This window comes from Phocoena phocoena, chromosome 9, assembly GCF_963924675.1.
Source record: "Phocoena phocoena chromosome 9, mPhoPho1.1, whole genome shotgun sequence".
In the NCBI taxonomy this organism is placed as follows: Eukaryota; Metazoa; Chordata; class Mammalia; order Artiodactyla; family Phocoenidae; genus Phocoena; species Phocoena phocoena.
The window spans coordinates 100,512,715-100,530,865 of NC_089227.1; the positions used below are offsets into that span (position 1 = coordinate 100,512,715).

An 18,151-nucleotide genomic window follows, 5' to 3' on the forward strand; every position below is an offset into this window, starting at 1 on the left:
AAGTGAGGATTCCACTGGGCAGTTCTATTTACTTTGGAGCCTTCCATACCTCCTGAGAAGTTACCACTTAGAACCTGAAGGCACTAAACCATACCTATCAGTACTATCTGTGCTGCCAGACTTCCTCGGAAGGGACGGTATGTGTTCTCTACTCCGCCATTTACTAAACTACTGTCTCTCAGCCCCAGACCCTCCCTTCTGACTCTGCTTCGTGACACTGGGGCCCTGTGGACCACATCTCAAGTCTGCCATGGGCTCTACTGCAGCCTGACAGGAGGGAGGCCAGCGAGGACTGGAGGGCTAGGCTGAAGAAGGGCTGCTTCACCTGATGACCACCTGTATCGGTGTGCGAGGGCGGCCACAACAGAGCACCATGAACTAGGGGCACAAACAACAGGGACGGATCGTCTCACAGTCCCGGAGGCTGGAAGTCTGAGATCAGGGTGTCAGCAGGCCTGGTTCCTTTTCTGTGCAGAAAGATCTGTTCTAGGCTTCTCACCTGGCCGCTGGTGGTGTGCAGGCACGCCCTGACACCCCTGGGCTTGCACACGCGTCACACTGATTTCTGCCTTCGTTGTCACCGGTACTCTCCCCGTATGCAGGATTCTGTGTCCACATCTCCCCTTTGTATAACGACGCCAATCACGGTGGACTACAGGACCGACGCCTTCGTGACTAATTACCTCTTAGTGGCCCTACGTCCAGGTAAGGTCACGTTCCGCAGCGCCTGGAGGTCAGGACACAGGACTGTGGGGAGAGGGCCCGGCCCGGCGCACATCCCGCCTGCCGGCCGCTCCACCTGCTTGCCTCCTGCAGCAGCAGCAGCAGCGGCTGAGTCCCGCCTGAGCGGCCTCCGCACGCTCTCCCCGCACCGCCTGCCGCCGAGGCACAGCCCCGGCCAGAGGCGGCCCCTCGGAAGGCGCCACAGGCTCTTCCTTCCCTCCCTGATGCCCCAGGGCAGCGGTTTTCGAGCCGCAGAGCGCTAGAACCAGAACCGCTGGAAGGACTCGGGAAGACACGACCACTGGGCCTCACCATGACTTTCGGTTTACTGGGTCTGAGGTGGCCTGACGGTCTGTGTGTCCCGGAAGTTCCTAGTGATGCTAAAGCTGCAGGTCTGAGAACGCTGCCTCAGAGGTCAGTACTTACCCTGTCAGTGACCCAGTTGACTTACGTCCAATGACCACTGGTTTACGCTAGTTTTCTGTTCAACGGCTGCTATGGCTTCTGTGTCCTGACCGGACCCCGACCGATACAGAAGCGCACGCACCAGGCAGGGTTCTGGGGACAGAGGGTTTGGGACCGGGCGCGTGTCTTTGGGCCTGAACACAGCGCTGAGCTCTGGGTCAGCGGGGACTCAGATCCCCAGCGATCCCGGGCAGGCAGCGGCATCGAGAGGGAACAAGCATCACCTGTGACCGTGGTGTCCCCGCCCCACTCCGCAGCCGCCAGAGGAGAGCAGGGGCCAGGCGCTGCTGCACTAGCTGTCACTGCAGCGACAGGAACGTGGGATCTGGTGTGGGCAGAGTCCTGCCAGGGGATGGGGCTCACATACCAGGGAAAGGACAAGCTCCGACTGGGGACTCTCGGTCACCGAGAACCTGGCAGCCTCTATGGCAGCCCTAAAACGCCCTTCTCTTGTAGCTACCAGGCTGACCTTTCCCAAATCCAACACAAAATGTAATGCTGCGGGACTCGGAGAGTCACCACCCCGAACTCACAGTCTCCCCGGTCTCTGACGTGAAAGCCGGGGCTCTGATTTGGAAGGAGTGCACCCCTGGAACCCAGCACGGCGACAGGGCTGGACTCGGACGACGCAGAGATTCCTGAACGCCAGAGCGACTCCGAGCCCCCCTTGGTGGTGGAAACGGCTGGCTGCGTGGTGTCAGAATTGCCTTTCTTTGCCTGGAAGCCCAGCAGCAAGTTTTCCTGGGCAGACGCCTTGCACGGGGTCGCTCGTTCTCCATTCTCCAGACAACCACAGCTGCCTCTGCGGCCCCGAGACCTGTGACTGGGGACAGACTCCAGCCTGCCCCCGAGAGGGGGCCTCACACATGGAAACAACGATAAAGCTCCGCTATTTCATATCTGCAGAAACCTGGGAAGTAAGTGTGGGAATAGCTTCTAATAATATTAGACCAAGGAGAGGGAATTGAACGCTGGATACGGTAGGGTTTATTGACACAGGTGGATTTACCAGAAATGTGGATTTAACGTTTAGTGCATGCCACTGGGAACGGCTCTGAAGCTTTCTGAGTTGACTGCCTTGAAATGCAGGGCATTGCCGAGTGCATGTTTGAGGAGGCCAAGATGCCAGAACTTCGGAGGCCTAACGAGGAAGAGTGAACCCACAGGCTCAGGGAGACTTCAGCACATGCGGCCTGCACACCCAGCCCTCAGCTACCTTCCCCCAAAGGGCCCCGAGGTCACAGCCTCCCCAGGTTTTTGAGAAATGTCTGCGTGCGGGGACCCCTACCCCCTGAGAAGCTGCGTGCTGGCTGCGCTCTGCAGGGGGCAGCACCATGATGGCCTCACTGATGCCAGTGTGGTGGCAGGTCCTGAGGGAGCAGGGCAGGCTCGTGGCCAGGGGTGAGAATGTTCTGATTCGCAGACGGTTTGGTCGTGGCTAACCAGTTACAGCAACCCTAGGAGTGAGACAGATGCATGGCCCTCTAAAGTGCTCCTGATCTACGTAACAAGAAAAATTCTCAGTCCAGGGGCCAAAACCCCAACCTGAGTCATCAACATGGAGTCTTGTCCTCTCACCGTTTCCAGACCTGAGCCGCTCTCAGACCCAGAGCCCCACTCTCAGGGGCGCGGGGTCCCCCGAGGACAGTGCCCCGCCCAGGACGTGCCGTTCCTCCCGTCCCACTTCCTAGGATGACTGAGCACTGGGGAAAAGGAGACGCAGACTTTCCAGGGTGACCGGATGCTGGCTCTGAGTGGACGCCAATTCCTAGAACCCCAAAATGCCACCATGGCCACTGGTCAAAGGGGGGGGCTTACAGTCAGTCAGGTGACAGACGGAGTCTCAGCCAAGGTCAAGCCCAAGGAGCTCACGGGGCTGCAGGCCACACTGTGGTTACCCGCTCAGTTCTGAGTATGTCATTGGGATCCCTACACTGGCTCTCGGACCCACGGGGCGAGAGATACCGTGCCGAGGAGGCCTAGGGAGGACGCCCCTGAAGCTACCAGGTTGGCAAGCCAAGCGCAGCAGACCACCCCTGGGGAAGTGCGCGGACGGGGAGGCTGACCGTCACACCCCAGGGAAGCTGCCCATCTGGCTGTGACCGCATCTCCCAGAGTGACTGGATTCCTGTAACTCCAGATGCAGCATCGCAGGGCCCTGCAGCCGTCGGCCGCGCACGCTTTTTCTCTGTGCCAACGTACAAGGACCCCGAGAAGCAGTCTGCCTTGACATTGCATGGCACACCCTCACCTCTGGCTCTCTGACTGCACACAGTCTGCAGGGATGCTGACCACCCCACAGGCCTCACGTCACACGGTCCCGTGACATCGATGACACAGTGCTGACGGGTCTGATGGGCAGGAAGTGGCAATGCTTTAGACGCCTCGGTGTGACATCGGCCAGCCAGCCAGTGGCTGGGGTCAGGGTGAGGGAGGCCACAGCCTGGAGCGTTGGAGAGACCCCCATGCCACTCAGGCTGCTGCCCGCACCCCTGCCACCCTTGGCAGGTCTCCGCAAGCGGCACACACCGTGTCTGAGCGCTGCTCTGACACGGTCAGAGTAAGTCTTCACAGGGGCCCAGAGCAAGACACAGCTCTGCAGCTGGGCAGGCCCCTCGTCCACCCGGGCCTGGGGCCCCCTGCGAGGCCGAGCTGGGGACGCCGAATGAGGCCCCCATCAGGCACCAGCAGGAGACTCACTGGGTTTTTGGAACAAACAAACAAAGAGCAAAAGGCGATGCCTTCGTCTGCAGGTAATTATTTTCCTCTTGAGAAACAGTTCCTGGCTTACTACGGGGTCCTGGTCGGGAAGGAACAACTCGGCTGAGATGCCGAGTGACCGTGCAAGCCGAGCGGGCGGCGTCTGCCCCGTCCAGCCTGAGCACCGGGCGCCCCGCGACACTGGGTGAGGGAGCCGGTGGGAGTCGGGCATCACCCCCTCCCTCAGTCACACCGCAGTCGGGGCTCCGGACGACCGCCGACGCCGAGGGAGAAGCAGGCGGGCCAAGGGGGAGGGACGCGACTCTAGGACGTGCACTGGGTTCCGGGGCACCAGGACCAAGGCGCCATCTCTCACACCGACGCGAGACTCAGCGACAGGACCCTGGGGCGCGTCACAGCCCCACCTGCGGGAGGCCCACGGGCCTCGCAGAGGCCGAGCTGGAGGCTGAGGGCGCGGCCGCCTGGGGCGAGCGGCCCTTCTCTCCCTCTCTTCTCCATTGTCTGCGACCCCGTTTTCAGTTCACCTGTGAACAGCTGACTCTGGTTCCCAGACCAGCTGTGTCTGACACTCTGGGCCCTCAGGGTAACTTGGTCAGAACATAAGTGTTGCTCTGCAACCTGCTTTTTTTTAACTTAAAAATAAATACATTAGGGGACGTCCCCGGTGGCGCAGTGGATAAGAATCCACCTGCCAATGCAGGGGACATGGGTTCGAGCCCTGGTCCAGGAAGATCCCACACGCCGCAGAGCAACTAAGCCTGTGTGCCACAACTACTGAGCCCGCGCTCTGGAGCCCGCGAGCCACAACTACTGAGCCCGTGTGCCACAACTACTGAGCCCACATGCCGCAACTACTGAGCCCACGTGCCGCAACTACTGAAGTCCACGCGCCTAGAGCCCGTGCTCTGCAGCAAGAGAAGCCACCGCAATGAGAAGCCCGCGCACCACAACGAAGAGCAGCCCCCGCTCGCGGCAACTAGAGAAAGCCCGTGCACAGCAATGAAGACCCAACACAGCCAAAAATAAATTAAAAATTAAATCTTAAAAAACAAACACATTCTCCACGAACGTTTTTTCCGCCCTCCTCGGTGGCTCCATGCTATCCTATCACACGCGCACACAGGGAGCCGTCTAGGCCACGACCCCGCCCAGAGGACGGTCACCTGGTCTCGGGGACGGGCTGTGTCTCCCCTGCTCGCCTCCCTCGTTCTCGAGACATGTCCACGACCACCACTGCTGTCTGTGTCTAGACAACAGTCGACTCAGCCCTTTCAAACACATCTTTAACTTTGCTGTAACCAGTGCCAACCCCCCCCCATTTCCATGGTAACCAATTTTAGCTCCTTTAAAGCTTAGAGCCTCAAGGATTCGTGACTTCCAGGAGACAGGCACATGCAGCTTCTATTAATTAGGGAAGTGAGAGTCACTGGATTAGTGACCTCCGATGATCCATAAAGCATCACATTTTTCATGTCTTACTCACTCTGGCTAAATTCTAAATTCAGAAAAGAGTTAATTTTACAACACGGGAAAAGCTGAACAGGAGTGAAAGCAGGTGCAGGGCGTACGTGCTGTCATGTGCTTTTCTGTTGGTGGAAAGCGACAGTCAGGACTTTGGAGGGTGGAGCGAGGGTGAGACGGGCTGGTCTACTTCTTTATTTGGGGAATTCAGAATTTCTCATTACTTTACTACTGGAAGTCTGTAGTTACCGTGGTAGAGAATATTTCCTGTAACACTGCACCTGGATGCCTCTCTGTCCTCTTTGTGTCAAAGAAATCAGAGTTGTAGAAGGGACCTTGAAGGTTACCTGGTCCGAGGTGAATTTAGCAAAGTCATAGCATTTTAGGCCAGTTTATAAAAAAAAAAAAAAATTGGAAAATAAAATTAAGAACTAAGCCACGTCTACATCCCTGAGAATCCTGTACGGCTGAGCCTGATGCGGGCAAAGCAGCTCCTAGAGCCCAGGCGGCCTCAAGGAAGAGCCACAGGGCGGGCCGCTGGGGCCGCCAACAGGGCAGGCGGGGGAGGCCTGGGGAGAGGGCCCCGAGCGCTGGGACGAGCTGGCAGGGCCAGGGCACACATCCTCCAGGGCAGCCCTGGACGAGGCTGAAAGAGGCCGGGGTGAACTCGCACAGGCACCTTACCCGCTGGGGTCCCCGAGGGATCAGCGGAGGCTGCCCTCCCTGGCCTTTGCCCCTTCCCCTTCTCCCCCAGTCCCCCAGGGGCTCCCCTGGCAGGACGCCCTAATAAAGCGCCCACTGCCCATGAATTCCTGGCTCAGCATCTACTTTGGGGGAACCCAGGTGAAAACAATCCTGCTTGGTAAAGATTTATGTATAAATCTATACACCAAATGCACACACGTATACCTGTGTATGCACACATATTTTATTACACCGGATGTAATCTGGTCTTCGCATTGAATGTATTATTTGGGACTTTTCACGTCTGATTGTAAGTCATATTGGTATAAAACGAGTTACAATAAGCATAATTTTCATACCAAAATAATCAGGTTCAAATTTTCTGCTGAAAAGAGATCAGTAGAGTTTTCTCTTAAGAGATTACCCACCTGAGTGATGCTTTCTTTTTAACCAGTATTATTTCAACTTCACCGTTCTACTAAATAGCTAAGGCCTTCAGGACGAGCCGAGGGAGGAGGTGCAGCCAGCGGTTAAGGGCTTGGGGCCGGCGCGCATCACACAGACCCGAGCGCCCATTCCAGGCCCCGTCACTCACCAGCTCTGTGGGCTGAGTTCTTAAAATGCTAGACTGTGAGCAGACTCTAGATAATGAGCTTCCTTATCCGTAAAACAGCACATTCCTCAGAAGGCTGCCACGACCACTGACAAGTCAGACAAAACCTCAGCACAGGACCTGACGCGCAGAAAGGACTGGATCCTGTCTGCGGGTCCTGCTGGGTTTAACTTACCCGACAAAGCAGGCGCCAAATAATACACCCCACATTCAGGGAAACTGGGCACACTCACTTGTAACGTGGTATCAAAGACCACAAGCTTGGAGCTGGTTGGAACGATGTCGTAACACTTGTGTGACCTCATGAATCGCATGTAAACACCGCTTTCTGAGTCTTCTGCTAAAAAGGAAAGGAAAAAAAGGCAAACATCAGTAACAATAAAGAACTTCCTCTATCAGATTAAGAGTATGCAGGGCTTCCCTGGTGGCGCAGTGGTTGAGAGTCCGCCTGCTGATGCCGGGGACGCAGGTTCGTGCCCCGGTCCGCGAGGGTCCCGTGTGCCGCGGAGCGGCTGGGCCCGTGAGCCGTGGCCGCTGAGCCTGCGCGTCCGGAGCCTGTGCTCCGCAATGGGAGAGGCCACGGCAGTGAGAGGCCCGCGTACCGCATAAAAAAATTAAAAAAAAAAAAGAGTATGCATGAAAAATCCACTGCTGACAGACTTAATGGAAAATAAGAAGTGTTTTCCCTGTAAGAGCGAGAAGCTCATGGTGCTCAACACTGCTGTCCTCACTAGTACAAGAAGGCAAGAAAAAAAAATGAAGCCTACGGATATAAAAGGAAAAAGCAAAACTGTCTTTATTGGCAGACTCTATGATTTTCTACATAGAAAAAAACACCAAAGAATCTATAAAAAAGTTCCCAGATCTAAAAAAAGAGTTTAGCGAGGTCAGAGAATGCAGTTAGTAAAAAACAACAACAAAAAAAACATGCCACTGTATTTCTATATACTAGCAAGGAATAACTGGAAATTTAAAAAATCTGAAGGCATCATTTATATAAACATGAAATGGAAATAAGGATCTACACAAGGAGACAAGGAGCCCTGAAAACAGCAACGATGTGAACAAATGCACATAAAGGAGTCTTTATTATTTAAATTTCTGTAGAAGTTAATTGACAGTGGGCAAAACGAATGACAAGGTACTGTGACTCCAAAGCTGTGCCTGTAGCCGGACAATGGCCCACTGCCCACTGCCCGGGAGGACCTCACTCCTATCTCCTGGTTCACTCAAGGAATACATCTCCAAGAGACCTCTTTGACAATGCCGCTGAGCCCACACCACCAGTCTGTTCACTTGGGGAAGATTTAGATTACCTGGGAAATATCCCAGAAGAAAAAAATTCCTATATTGTACATACTAATTAGCAAGGTTAAGTGTTAAACAGTGTGACGCTAACCAAGTTCCTTGACTGTGGAAAGGACCCCTGTTATTCTACTTCCTACTGTGGTAAACAGGCGGTGTGTGCTGACTGGTTTGCCAATTTCATGATAAACTATGTGAACCACTCCCAAACCTCTATTTTCATTTCTGACCTCTCTTCAGGGTACTGTAACTCATAGTTCATAATCCTGTCACTTCATGTGCAGTTCCCTTCTCAGATATCTCCCCTTCTGCTGGTGGAATAAAGTCAGACAACTCAGGCCGGCGTTCACGAACCTCCGTGGTCTGGCTTCTCCGTGGCCTCATTTCCCTACTTCCTGTTCTCGGGTCCAGGCACACAGCTCCCTGCTAATAAGCTCCCTACCGTCCTTAATCTCATGTTCTGGCATTTGTTCCTTCTGCTGTAATTTAAACTCCCTTCTCCACTTTTTTCTCTTCCAATTTCAACCCAACCTCAAACACCATATTCTCCATAAAAGCAGTGAACATCTGAGCGCTCATTTCTGTGCTGTAACTCCAGGTACTACAGGAAATGACCTCATTTAATTGATGTCACGACCTTGAAGGGTGTGCCTCGATTTCTTCACTTCACGTATGAGCTGACTGAGCAACGGGCCTGAAATCAGCAAGTTAGGCAGTGACTGGAGTGGGATTTGAATCCGTGCCCACGACTCCAACCCTCTCCTCATGGAAACTCTGCCGCTTAGTCTCCCCATGAACGCACGGGCCCAACAGACACCTGTGAAGCTACTGTCTGCGGGGCACTGTCCCAGTGTCGAGACACGAGGGGACACAGCAGACACACCTCTGTCCTCCCAGCTCACCGGCTGGCAGAACAAGGGCACCGGGATGTGAGCCACGCGACAGGTGAGGTGCTGGATGGCTCAAGGTCACCAGGCAGGAGCCGACCCTGAGTCAGGAGGGTAAGGAGGGAAGTCTACAGCGACTTCTTCCCCTGAATACGCATGTTCTATCTGTACTTCTCATCAATCGGCACTTTATGTCTCATTCATGTGATCTGCACAGCTCCGATGACCTTCTTCTTCCTGGATGATAATTTCTTTGAATGGTCAGGATCTTACTCATTTACTATGCTTATTAATTTCGTCGACAGATACCGACTTACTGCATACGGTCTCAGTGTGGGTTCTCCCAAAGCTGACCCTGAGACCAGGGGAAGTGAGACGGAAGGAAAGAGTCAAAAAGGGAGCTCCAGGAAGCAGGTCACAGCTCTGTGCAGAGTGGCAGCTGCTGGGGACCCTGGAGAGGCCGCGCACGGACCTCAGAACTGCCTCCTAGTCAGGAGCACCCCGCCCTCTTTGGTGAGGGGTTACCCTGGGGCATGACCTCTGACATTCCTGCCCTGCGCCCCACAAGCCCAGCTGCCGGAGAACACCCTCGGTCGGAGCTGTTCAAATAGGAGAACTTGGATGCAGGCAAGGCGCCCACAGCCATCTGCTCCCTCCCAACAGCTTCCACGGTGCTGGAGGCTGGGGATCCCTGGGGACCCAACACACATGCCGCTGCCTCGCAGGTACTACAAACCAGTGCGGGAGAGACATCAACCGTCACTACACCGTCATGAGTGCTACCACAGGACAAGTCCGGGCTTATGAACAAGCTAAGTGGCAGTCGGTGAGTGGACGGATGGAATTTGAGTCAGCACGCTCCCGTTTTTCTCAAAACGTTTATCTCCCGGAAAACAGGAGTCTTGCACAGGAAAGAACTGGAATGCAGGACGTTCACACAACAGCCACACGCAAAGTCCCGGTCCTTCCCTGCCACCACTGCTCCCGCACTGCCAAGGATGACGACTACCAGGCTGCTAAACGAGTCGTTTCCTCGAAGCCTATTCAGAGGGGATCTGTGCAGACACAAGGCTCAAAGGACCAGTGCAGGCAAGCCCACGCATAACTAACATTTAACTTACAAAGTTTACAAAGTGCTGGTCAAATCCATTCTCCTAAAATGCAAATGAAGGACATCAAGGGGGAAACTATAATGAAATGTAACACTCCATCTCCCAGAACGGAACCCTTACAAGACAGTTTGTCTGTTAATTAAATCAAGAGTTTTCATAAAAGGAGTGCACATTTTATAGATGTTAACATCACAATATGAGTATCTGAAATAAAATCTTAAAATACTATGGAAAGAAATATTCCAACTTTTAGAATTTTTAAGACACTGTAAGCTTTGTGTTAAACATCCTAATTCGTCTGTTAATTTTTTAAAATATTTAAATAAACATTTTATTTTGAATAGCTTTAGATTTATAGAGAGAAGCTGTGAAGACACAGCAGTTCCTTATACACCCCATACCGGATTTTCCCTAAAGATAACATCTGACGTTCCTCCGGCACATCTGTCACAACCAACGAACCACCACTGACACATTACTAAGAAGTTCACACTTTAATAGGGTTGCCTTAGTTTTCCCCTAACATCCTTTTTCTGTTCCCGGACCCCATCCAGGACAGCACATTTAGTCATCATGCTCCGTAGCCTGCCCTAGGCAGTGATGGCTTCTCAGACATTCCTTGTGTTTGATGACCTTGAGTACTTGACCTTGAGACCTTGACCAGGAGTACTGGTCAGGCATTCCGTAGAACGGCCCTCACTCCGGATTTGTACGATCTTTTCCTCATGATCTCAGTTTTGGGGTTTGTGTGTTTCAGCAGGAAGACCAGAAGGCGAAGTGCCTTCGCATCCCACTGTATCTAGGGCACCTGCTGTCAACACACCTCATCACCTGGGTCACCTGGCCCAGGTAGGATCTGTCGGGTCTTTCCCCTACAGGGACTCTTCCCCCCTCTTCCCACACTGCAGTCTTGGCAGGGAAGTCACGGTCCACCTCCCTGAGGGCGAAGCATCTGCATAAATTCCCCTACACGTGAACCTTCAAGTTGCGAACTTTCAAAGAGGCGAATGTGTCTTCGCGTGTCCGATCACGTGAGTCAGTTCACGCGTCTGGCGTACGCCGTCATGAGCGCGCGTCTTCGACAGGCGGTTGTGCTCTTGCACGCTTTACTGTACAGTACTGTATAGACTACGGGAGTGCAGCATCTTTATTTCAAGCCCAGGGTGTCCAGAAGCAAGCGTAAAAGCAGTGGTGACGTAGCCGGTACCGCTAAGAAGTGCCAAGCGATAACGATGGAAACAAATGTGAAAAGAGAGAGGGGAGTGAGGCGGAAAGATGGTAGACATCGCCCATTCTTATAAAATGAGTCGTTCGACCATCGGCACGATTCTAAAGAACAAGGACGAGATCATGGAACATGTAAAGTCTGCTGTGCAGACAATAATATCGAAGAAGCGTGGAAAATTGGTGGAGGAGCTGGAGAAACTTCCCAGTGTGCGGAGGCAGGACCAGCATCAGTGTTGAGTCCCACTCAGCTTAATGCTGATTCAAGAGAAAGCTAAAACGCTTTATGAAGGCTTGAAGAAGAAACACGGCGAAGAATCAGAGGGCGCATCTTTTAATGCCAGCCACGGCTGGCTTCAACGGTTCAAGGCTGGAGCCAACTTCACAACGTAGAAGTACGCGGCGAGGCAGCGAGTGCCGATACGGTAGCTGCCCGGGAATTTCCTGAAACGCTTCAATAAATTATTGATGAAGGCGCGTATTTACCTGAGCAGGTGTTTAATGTGGACGAGACAGGACTGTACTGGAAGAGGATGCCAGACCAAAGTTACCTCAGCAAGGAGGGAAAGCTGATGCCAGGCTACAGAGCAGCAAAGGACAGGCCAACTCTGTTGTTTGGTGGCAATGTTTCCGGTGATATGAAGCTGAAGGCTCTCTTAGTTTATCATTTAGAGAACCCAAGGGCCCTTAGAAACATAGCCAAGGGCTCTCTTCCTATTGTGTGGAAGAATAACCCCAAGGCCTGGGTTACACAGGCCATTTTCCAGGACTGGTTTTTCCACCACTTTATCCCGGAGGTAGAGAAATATTGCTTGGAGAAGAACGTCCCATTCCACATTCTTTTGTCGCTCTACAATGCTCCGGGCGACCCCCCATTCATGGATGACTTGCATCCCAACGTCAAAGTAGTGCACCTGCCACCGAATACTACGATGCTCATCCAACCTATGGACCAGGGAGTTACAGCGACTTTCAAGAAATATTATTTATGTCACACTTTTCTTCAGGCAGTAAAGGCGACTGAGGAATCAGGAACAGCCCTGCGACAATCTCTGAAGGACTATAACATCTACAGGCCATAAAAAAAAATTGACTTTGCTTGGCATGAGGTTACGGCCGTCACCGTGAATGGGGTTTGGAAGAACCTTTCCCCACAGTTTGTGCATGATTTTCATGGATTTGAGAAGGTGGATGAAGAGTCCAAAGAGGTCTTCAGCAACTTAGAGACCCTCGGTGAGAAGCTGGAGCTAGATCTGCAAGAGGACGACATCACTGAACTCCTTGCTGTGCAACACGAGGAGCCTACAAATGAAGACCTGATGGAACTGGAGACCCCGAAGAAGGACGAAGAGAGACAAGAGGAAGAAGTAACTGAAGAACCCAAGAGATTCACGACGCAGGCAATGGCAAGGGGCTTCTCTGCATTTGAGGAGGCGCTGCTAGTGTTGGAGGCACAGGACCTTCACGTACAACGAACGGTACACGAAGGCTGCAGCAGCCGATCAGCAACCCAGTGCCACCGTGTCATCTATGATAAGAAAAAGAGAGCTGCTACCCAGACACGGCTGGATCGTTTTTTCAACGGGGTAGATAGAACTGAATCCAGCAAGGAACCGGAACCTGGGCCATCAGCGTCAGGCGTGAGTGAAATGGCAGCTTGCCCTCCGTCTCCTGTTGCTGACGACCCTTCAGCTCTTCCGTCTCCCACCTCCTCTCCCTCCTCCAGTCGGTAACTCTTCTTGCCTGTCACTCGATGCCAGCCCCTGCCTGCCAGCTGTTGTCCTGTGCTACTGTACTTTCCACGGTACTGTCCTGTAAGATTAAAAGTGTTCTTTACTTTGTGTGTTTGTTTTTAATGTACTAATAGTGTGAAGAGTATTCTAAGCCTACTACGGTGCAGTGCTATACAGCCGATTGTGTTAGTTGGGCACCTGGGCTAACTCTGTTGGACTTACAGCAAATTTAGACTTACGAATGCACTCTTGGAACGGAACTCGTTTGTACGTAGGGAACTTCCTGTACTTGGAACACTTCTGTAGAGGAGAGTTGTCTGTCGGTCTGTCTATCTCAGTATGGACTCACGGTATCTATCCCATACTCTGAGTCACAATCCAACAACCATGTCAGGATCAGTGCTCCGGCCGGCAGGGTCCACCCCGATGACGGGGCTGTGTGGGACACGGCCCACGTTCTCCTGAGTCCGCTGGGGCTGTGACTCCCCGCCAGGCCCCCCAGGACTTCCCTGCCCACACCTGCAGCCCCCAAGCCAGCAGAGCGTGGAGGGCTGGGCCCTCTGTTCCCTCTGGAGCATCACCAGCCTCCAGGTGGTGAAATGTGCACCCTCACCCACTAGCGGCTTACACCAGTGTGGTACGTCTGTTAGAATTATTCAATTGCCTTAGTTTCTCTCCCTCCAGGACAGCACCTCACATGCAGCCCTGTCTCCTTGGGCTCCTCTTGGCAGTGACAGCTCTTCAGACCTTGATTTGATGGTCTTGGTAGTTTTTTTTTTTTTTTTTTTTTTTTGCGGTACGCGGGTCTCTCACTGTTGTGGCCTCTCCCGTTACGGGGCACAGGCTCCGGACGCGCAGGCTCAGCGGCCATGGCTCACGGGCCCAGCCGCTCCGCGGCACGTGGGATCCTCCCGGACCGGGGCACGAACCCGCGTCCCCTGCATCGGCAGGCGGACTCCCAGCCACTGCGCCACCAGGGAAGCCCAGTCTCGGTAGTTTTGAGGAGTACCGGGCAGATACTTTGGAGGATGCCCTTCGACTGGAATTTGATGTTTTTTCTCACGATTAGCCTGGGGTTCTCAGTTTTGAGGTGGATCTGTAACACTATCTTTTTTTTAATGTAAAAAAAGCCTGACCAAGCAAAGCAAAATGACACTAAAATGTATTTTGGTTCATGATAAGCCTAGATTATTACTGATGCAATAACATCAATAACAGAAGTGTCAGCATTTAAAGTCAGGAGAATAAAGTAAAATACCATAAAAATGTCATTGCTGGGCTTCCCTGGTGGCTCAGTGGTTGAGAGTCCGCCTGCCGATGCAGGGGACGCGGGTTCGTGCCCCGGTCCGGGAAGATCCCACATGCCGCGGAGCGGCTGGGCCCGTGAGCCATGGCCGCTGGGCCTGCGCGTCCGGAGCCTGTGCTCCGCAACGGGAGAGGCCACAGCAGTGAGAGACCCGCGTACCGCAAAAAAAAAAAAAAAAAAAAAAAAAAGTCATCGCTTCTCTACCTTTGGTAAAACTTGTTGATGAGAGCACCATTTGTACTATTTAATTATGATGAAGTCCAAACTGTACCTGAAGGAAGAAGCGCATTGAAACAGAAAATAAGAGTATCTGGAGTTAAACCAAAAAGGAAAAACACCCCCAAAAAACCAAAACCATTCAACATTAACAGGTTGTTTGGAATAAGTTATTAAAATTCCTGAGAAGGCAAGTTCAAGCTCTTGTTCAAAAGGTAACTGGGGCTCAGAAAGTATCGCCGTGTCCCACTGCTGGGTTATTTTATCCGTCCCCGGGGAGAAGTGTAACTGCAGAGTGTCACGCTGGCACCTGAGCCACTGGTCTACGAAAGCCACCCGCCGTGGAATGACGTTACGCTGTCCAGTCACACGCTAACCCAGCATCAGCCTGGAGCTCCTGAAGAGTGCTACTGGGAAGGGGAACGTATATGTTAAAGTGTCTACGCTGTGCTGGTCAACAGAACAACCTGGGAAACGCAACATCGCAGTTCACGTGCAAATAGCTGTGCGCTCTAACCGGGAAGGCATGGCCGAGTGTTCCTCTCCCTGCAAGCAGATCTGCTCACACACCACCCTTGACAAGTCCTCACCGCAGCACAGCACCTCACACGCCGCGGCACTGAGGAGTTTCACAGCCTGGGATCCCGTGGACACTTCCTCTTCAAAGGCAGCTTCTGAACTCTGGGCCCGTGTCCTCGTGCCTGCCTCTACTGGGTGCACGGCCCAGGTGGCCACTGGACTCCTACCTGCCTTTCTGTATGGGCTGAATGGTGGCCCCCACAAGACATGTCCACCTGGAACGTCAGAACGTGGCCTTATTTGGAACAAGGGTCTTTGGAGATGAGGTCACCCTGGATTATCAGGTTGGGCCCTAAATCCGATTACCAATGTCCTTACAGATGAGAGCGGACACAGACACAGGAGAAGGTCGGTGGAGGCAGAGATCAGAGTGCTGCTGCCACGAGCCACGGGACGCCTGGGAGCGCAAGCAACCACCAGGAGCCGGGACAGAGGCCTCGGACAGATTCTGCCTGGAGCCTCCAGACGGCACCAGCCCCGCGGACCCCCCGAGCTCGGGCGTCTGGCCTCCCGAGTGTGGGAGAATAAAGTTCCGTTGTTCCAAGCCACGGCGTTTGTGGCCCTTTGTCATGGCGGCCTCAGGAGCCTCCTCCGCCTTCCAAGTTCAGTTCACAGGCCCCCTGCACCTTCCCTAAAGGCCCTCGAGGCACCAGCACCCCTCCACTGCGAACACCCCCGCTAGCGCTTTGTGAGCGACGCCCTTTCGGAGCCCTGATGTGCCTTGTGCCAAAGCTATAGATCTGCTTTAGACGGCGGCTTCTGAGGCAGCAGACGGGTCCCCAGCAACTTCCTCACGGGTGTCAGGACAAGCTCATGCCTGCTATATTGTATGTCACTGAAAGACACATCCATGAAAGGCAGGGGCCACGGTAATGATTCGATCCCCATCTTAGAGAGCTGAGAGTGCGAGGATGAGAGGCGTTCTAAAACAAAATGTACACATTGTCCAAATGTCACTAAAAACACCCCAACCAAAAACAACTAACTCCTTACTTCCAATCCTGTAATTTTAACTTAACGTAAGACACTGCATTGTCATTCCACAAAGAAAAAGGTTATCAATAGGTCAGTTATTTAAAAATTTTTTTTATGCTTTATTCTATGCTTAGAAACATAAGCTTACTGCATTCATATAGTATCTTTTCTTTTTAGAAAACCATTTAAAATAGTTAAGCAAGAAATCAGCGAAAAGGGGAATATGGAGTTAAAAGCATATGGAAAAGATGGAGTTAAAAGCATATGGAAAAGATGGAGTTAAAAGCATATGGAAAAGATGGAGTTAAAAGCATATGGAAAAGATGGAGTTAAAAGCATATGGAAAAGATGGAGTTAAAAGCATATGGAAAAGATGGAGTTAAAAGCATATGGAAAAGATGGAGTTAAAAGCATATGGAAAAGATGGAGTTAAAAGCATATGGAAAAGATGGAGTTAAAAGCATATGGAAAAGATGGAGTTAAAAGCATATGGAAAAGATGGAGTTAAAAGCATATGGAAAAGATGGAGTTAAAAGCATATGGAAAAGATGGAGTTAAAAGCATACGGAAAAGATGGAGTTAAAAGCATATGGAAAAGATGGAGTTAAAAGCATATGGAAAAGATGGAGTTAAAAGCATATGGAAAAGATGGAGTTAAAAGCATATGGAAAAGATGGAGTTAAAAGCATATGGAAAAGATGGAGTTAAAAGCATATGGAAAAGATGGAGTTAAAAGCATATGGAAAAGATGGAGTTAAAAGCATATGGAAAAGATGGAGTTAAAAGCATATGGAAAAGATGGAGTTAAAAGCATATGGAAAAGATGGAGTTAAAAGCATATGGAAAAGATGGAGTTAAAAGCATATGGAAAAGATGGAGTTAAAAGCATATGGAAAAGATGGAGTTAAAAGCATATGGAAAAGATGGAGTTAAAAGCATATGGAAAAGATGGAGTTAAAAGCATATGGAAAAGATGGAGTTAAAAGCATATGGAAAAGATGGAGTTAAAAGCATATGGAAAAGATGGAACTCTCAGGTACATCCGCTTTCTTAAAGCGCTTACAAACATGAATATTAACAAAGTCAAAGCTTAAAGACAGTTGTACAGGACTTACAAGGTAGCAGAATAAACGAAGTGCATTAGATTGTTTTTCCTTTCCATGCTTTTTGCATTTGGTTCTGTGCGTGCTGGGGGCAAAAGTGTCCACTGAAGAGGGAGATGCATATGCTCTGCTAGATAAGGGGGCAAAGAGTTACTAAGAAAGAAGGAAAAGCGTAGGTAAGTAAAGGCACAAAGCTTCCCCGATTAGATAATAGCTCAAAGTTAGCTGCAATAAACGCCCAAGGAATGTCACAGACCCGACAAGGCCGTGACCTTGAGATGACAGGGAGCCCCATCCATTTGAAAATGGCGTTGGGTTTACTTCTGTGAACCACAGACAGCGTGGCCTCTTCTTCAGGAAACAGAACCCAATTACGGTACTAGGCCGACGCAACAGAGAGGACCAAGGTTAACTCACAGGGATCCAGCCCCCAGCGCCAGCAGGCCAGCGGGGTAAGGAACACCTCGATGACGGTGATGCCAGGAACGACACGCGGCCACCCCAGCCCACTTCTTTTTTTCAAATGTTTTCTTTTTTTTCCTGTGGTAGAAGTCACATCATGTAAAACACACTACTGTGACCCTGTGTAACAGCACCGTTCAGCGGCACTAGGCACAGTCAGGTTGTTGTGTGACTTGCCCCATCGTCCACCTCCCGGATTTCTCACCTTCCTGAACTGAAACTCTGTCCCCGTGAAACACTAACTCCCCACTCCCCCTCCCCACCCCCCCACCCCCACCCCCGGCCCCTGACATAGACCAATGTACTTTCTGACTCTATGATGTGACTCTTCTAGGTACCTCGTATGAGTGGAATCAAACAGTACGTGTCTGCACCTAATGCTTATTGGAAGGCATTTCCAAGGTTAACTTAATACATGCCCTGTGAACAGGCTGTACCTTCTTTTCTGCCCCCGTGCTGTACAGCAGGCCCTCACCAGCCATCTACCTCATACACAGCAGTGTACGGATGTCAGTCCCCACTTCTGTCAAACACGCTTTCAGCAATTTAAAGGAGTTTCCTTCTCCCTCTAGCTTAATAAGG

The 18,151-nt window shown here is 51.8% G+C and overlaps 1 protein-coding gene across 10 annotated transcripts in view; it reads right to left on the minus strand.

The window, feature by feature from the left end:
- The window catches only part of PRKAG2 (protein kinase AMP-activated non-catalytic subunit gamma 2), a 279,228-nt gene that overhangs the window by 35,216 nt on the left and 225,861 nt on the right, over positions 1-18,151 (minus strand). For 5 of the 10 annotated variants that reach the window (XM_065884010.1, XM_065884006.1, XM_065884009.1 and 2 more), the window contains one exon: positions 6,901-7,004. In XM_065884010.1, coding sequence (XP_065740082.1) covers positions 6,901-7,004 — 104 coding nt within the window. Of the gene's footprint in view, positions 1-6,900; positions 7,008-9,086; positions 9,109-18,151 lie in introns of those variants that run through there. The other 5 variants (XM_065884011.1, XM_065884008.1, XM_065884015.1 and 2 more) reach the window with 2 other exon arrangements.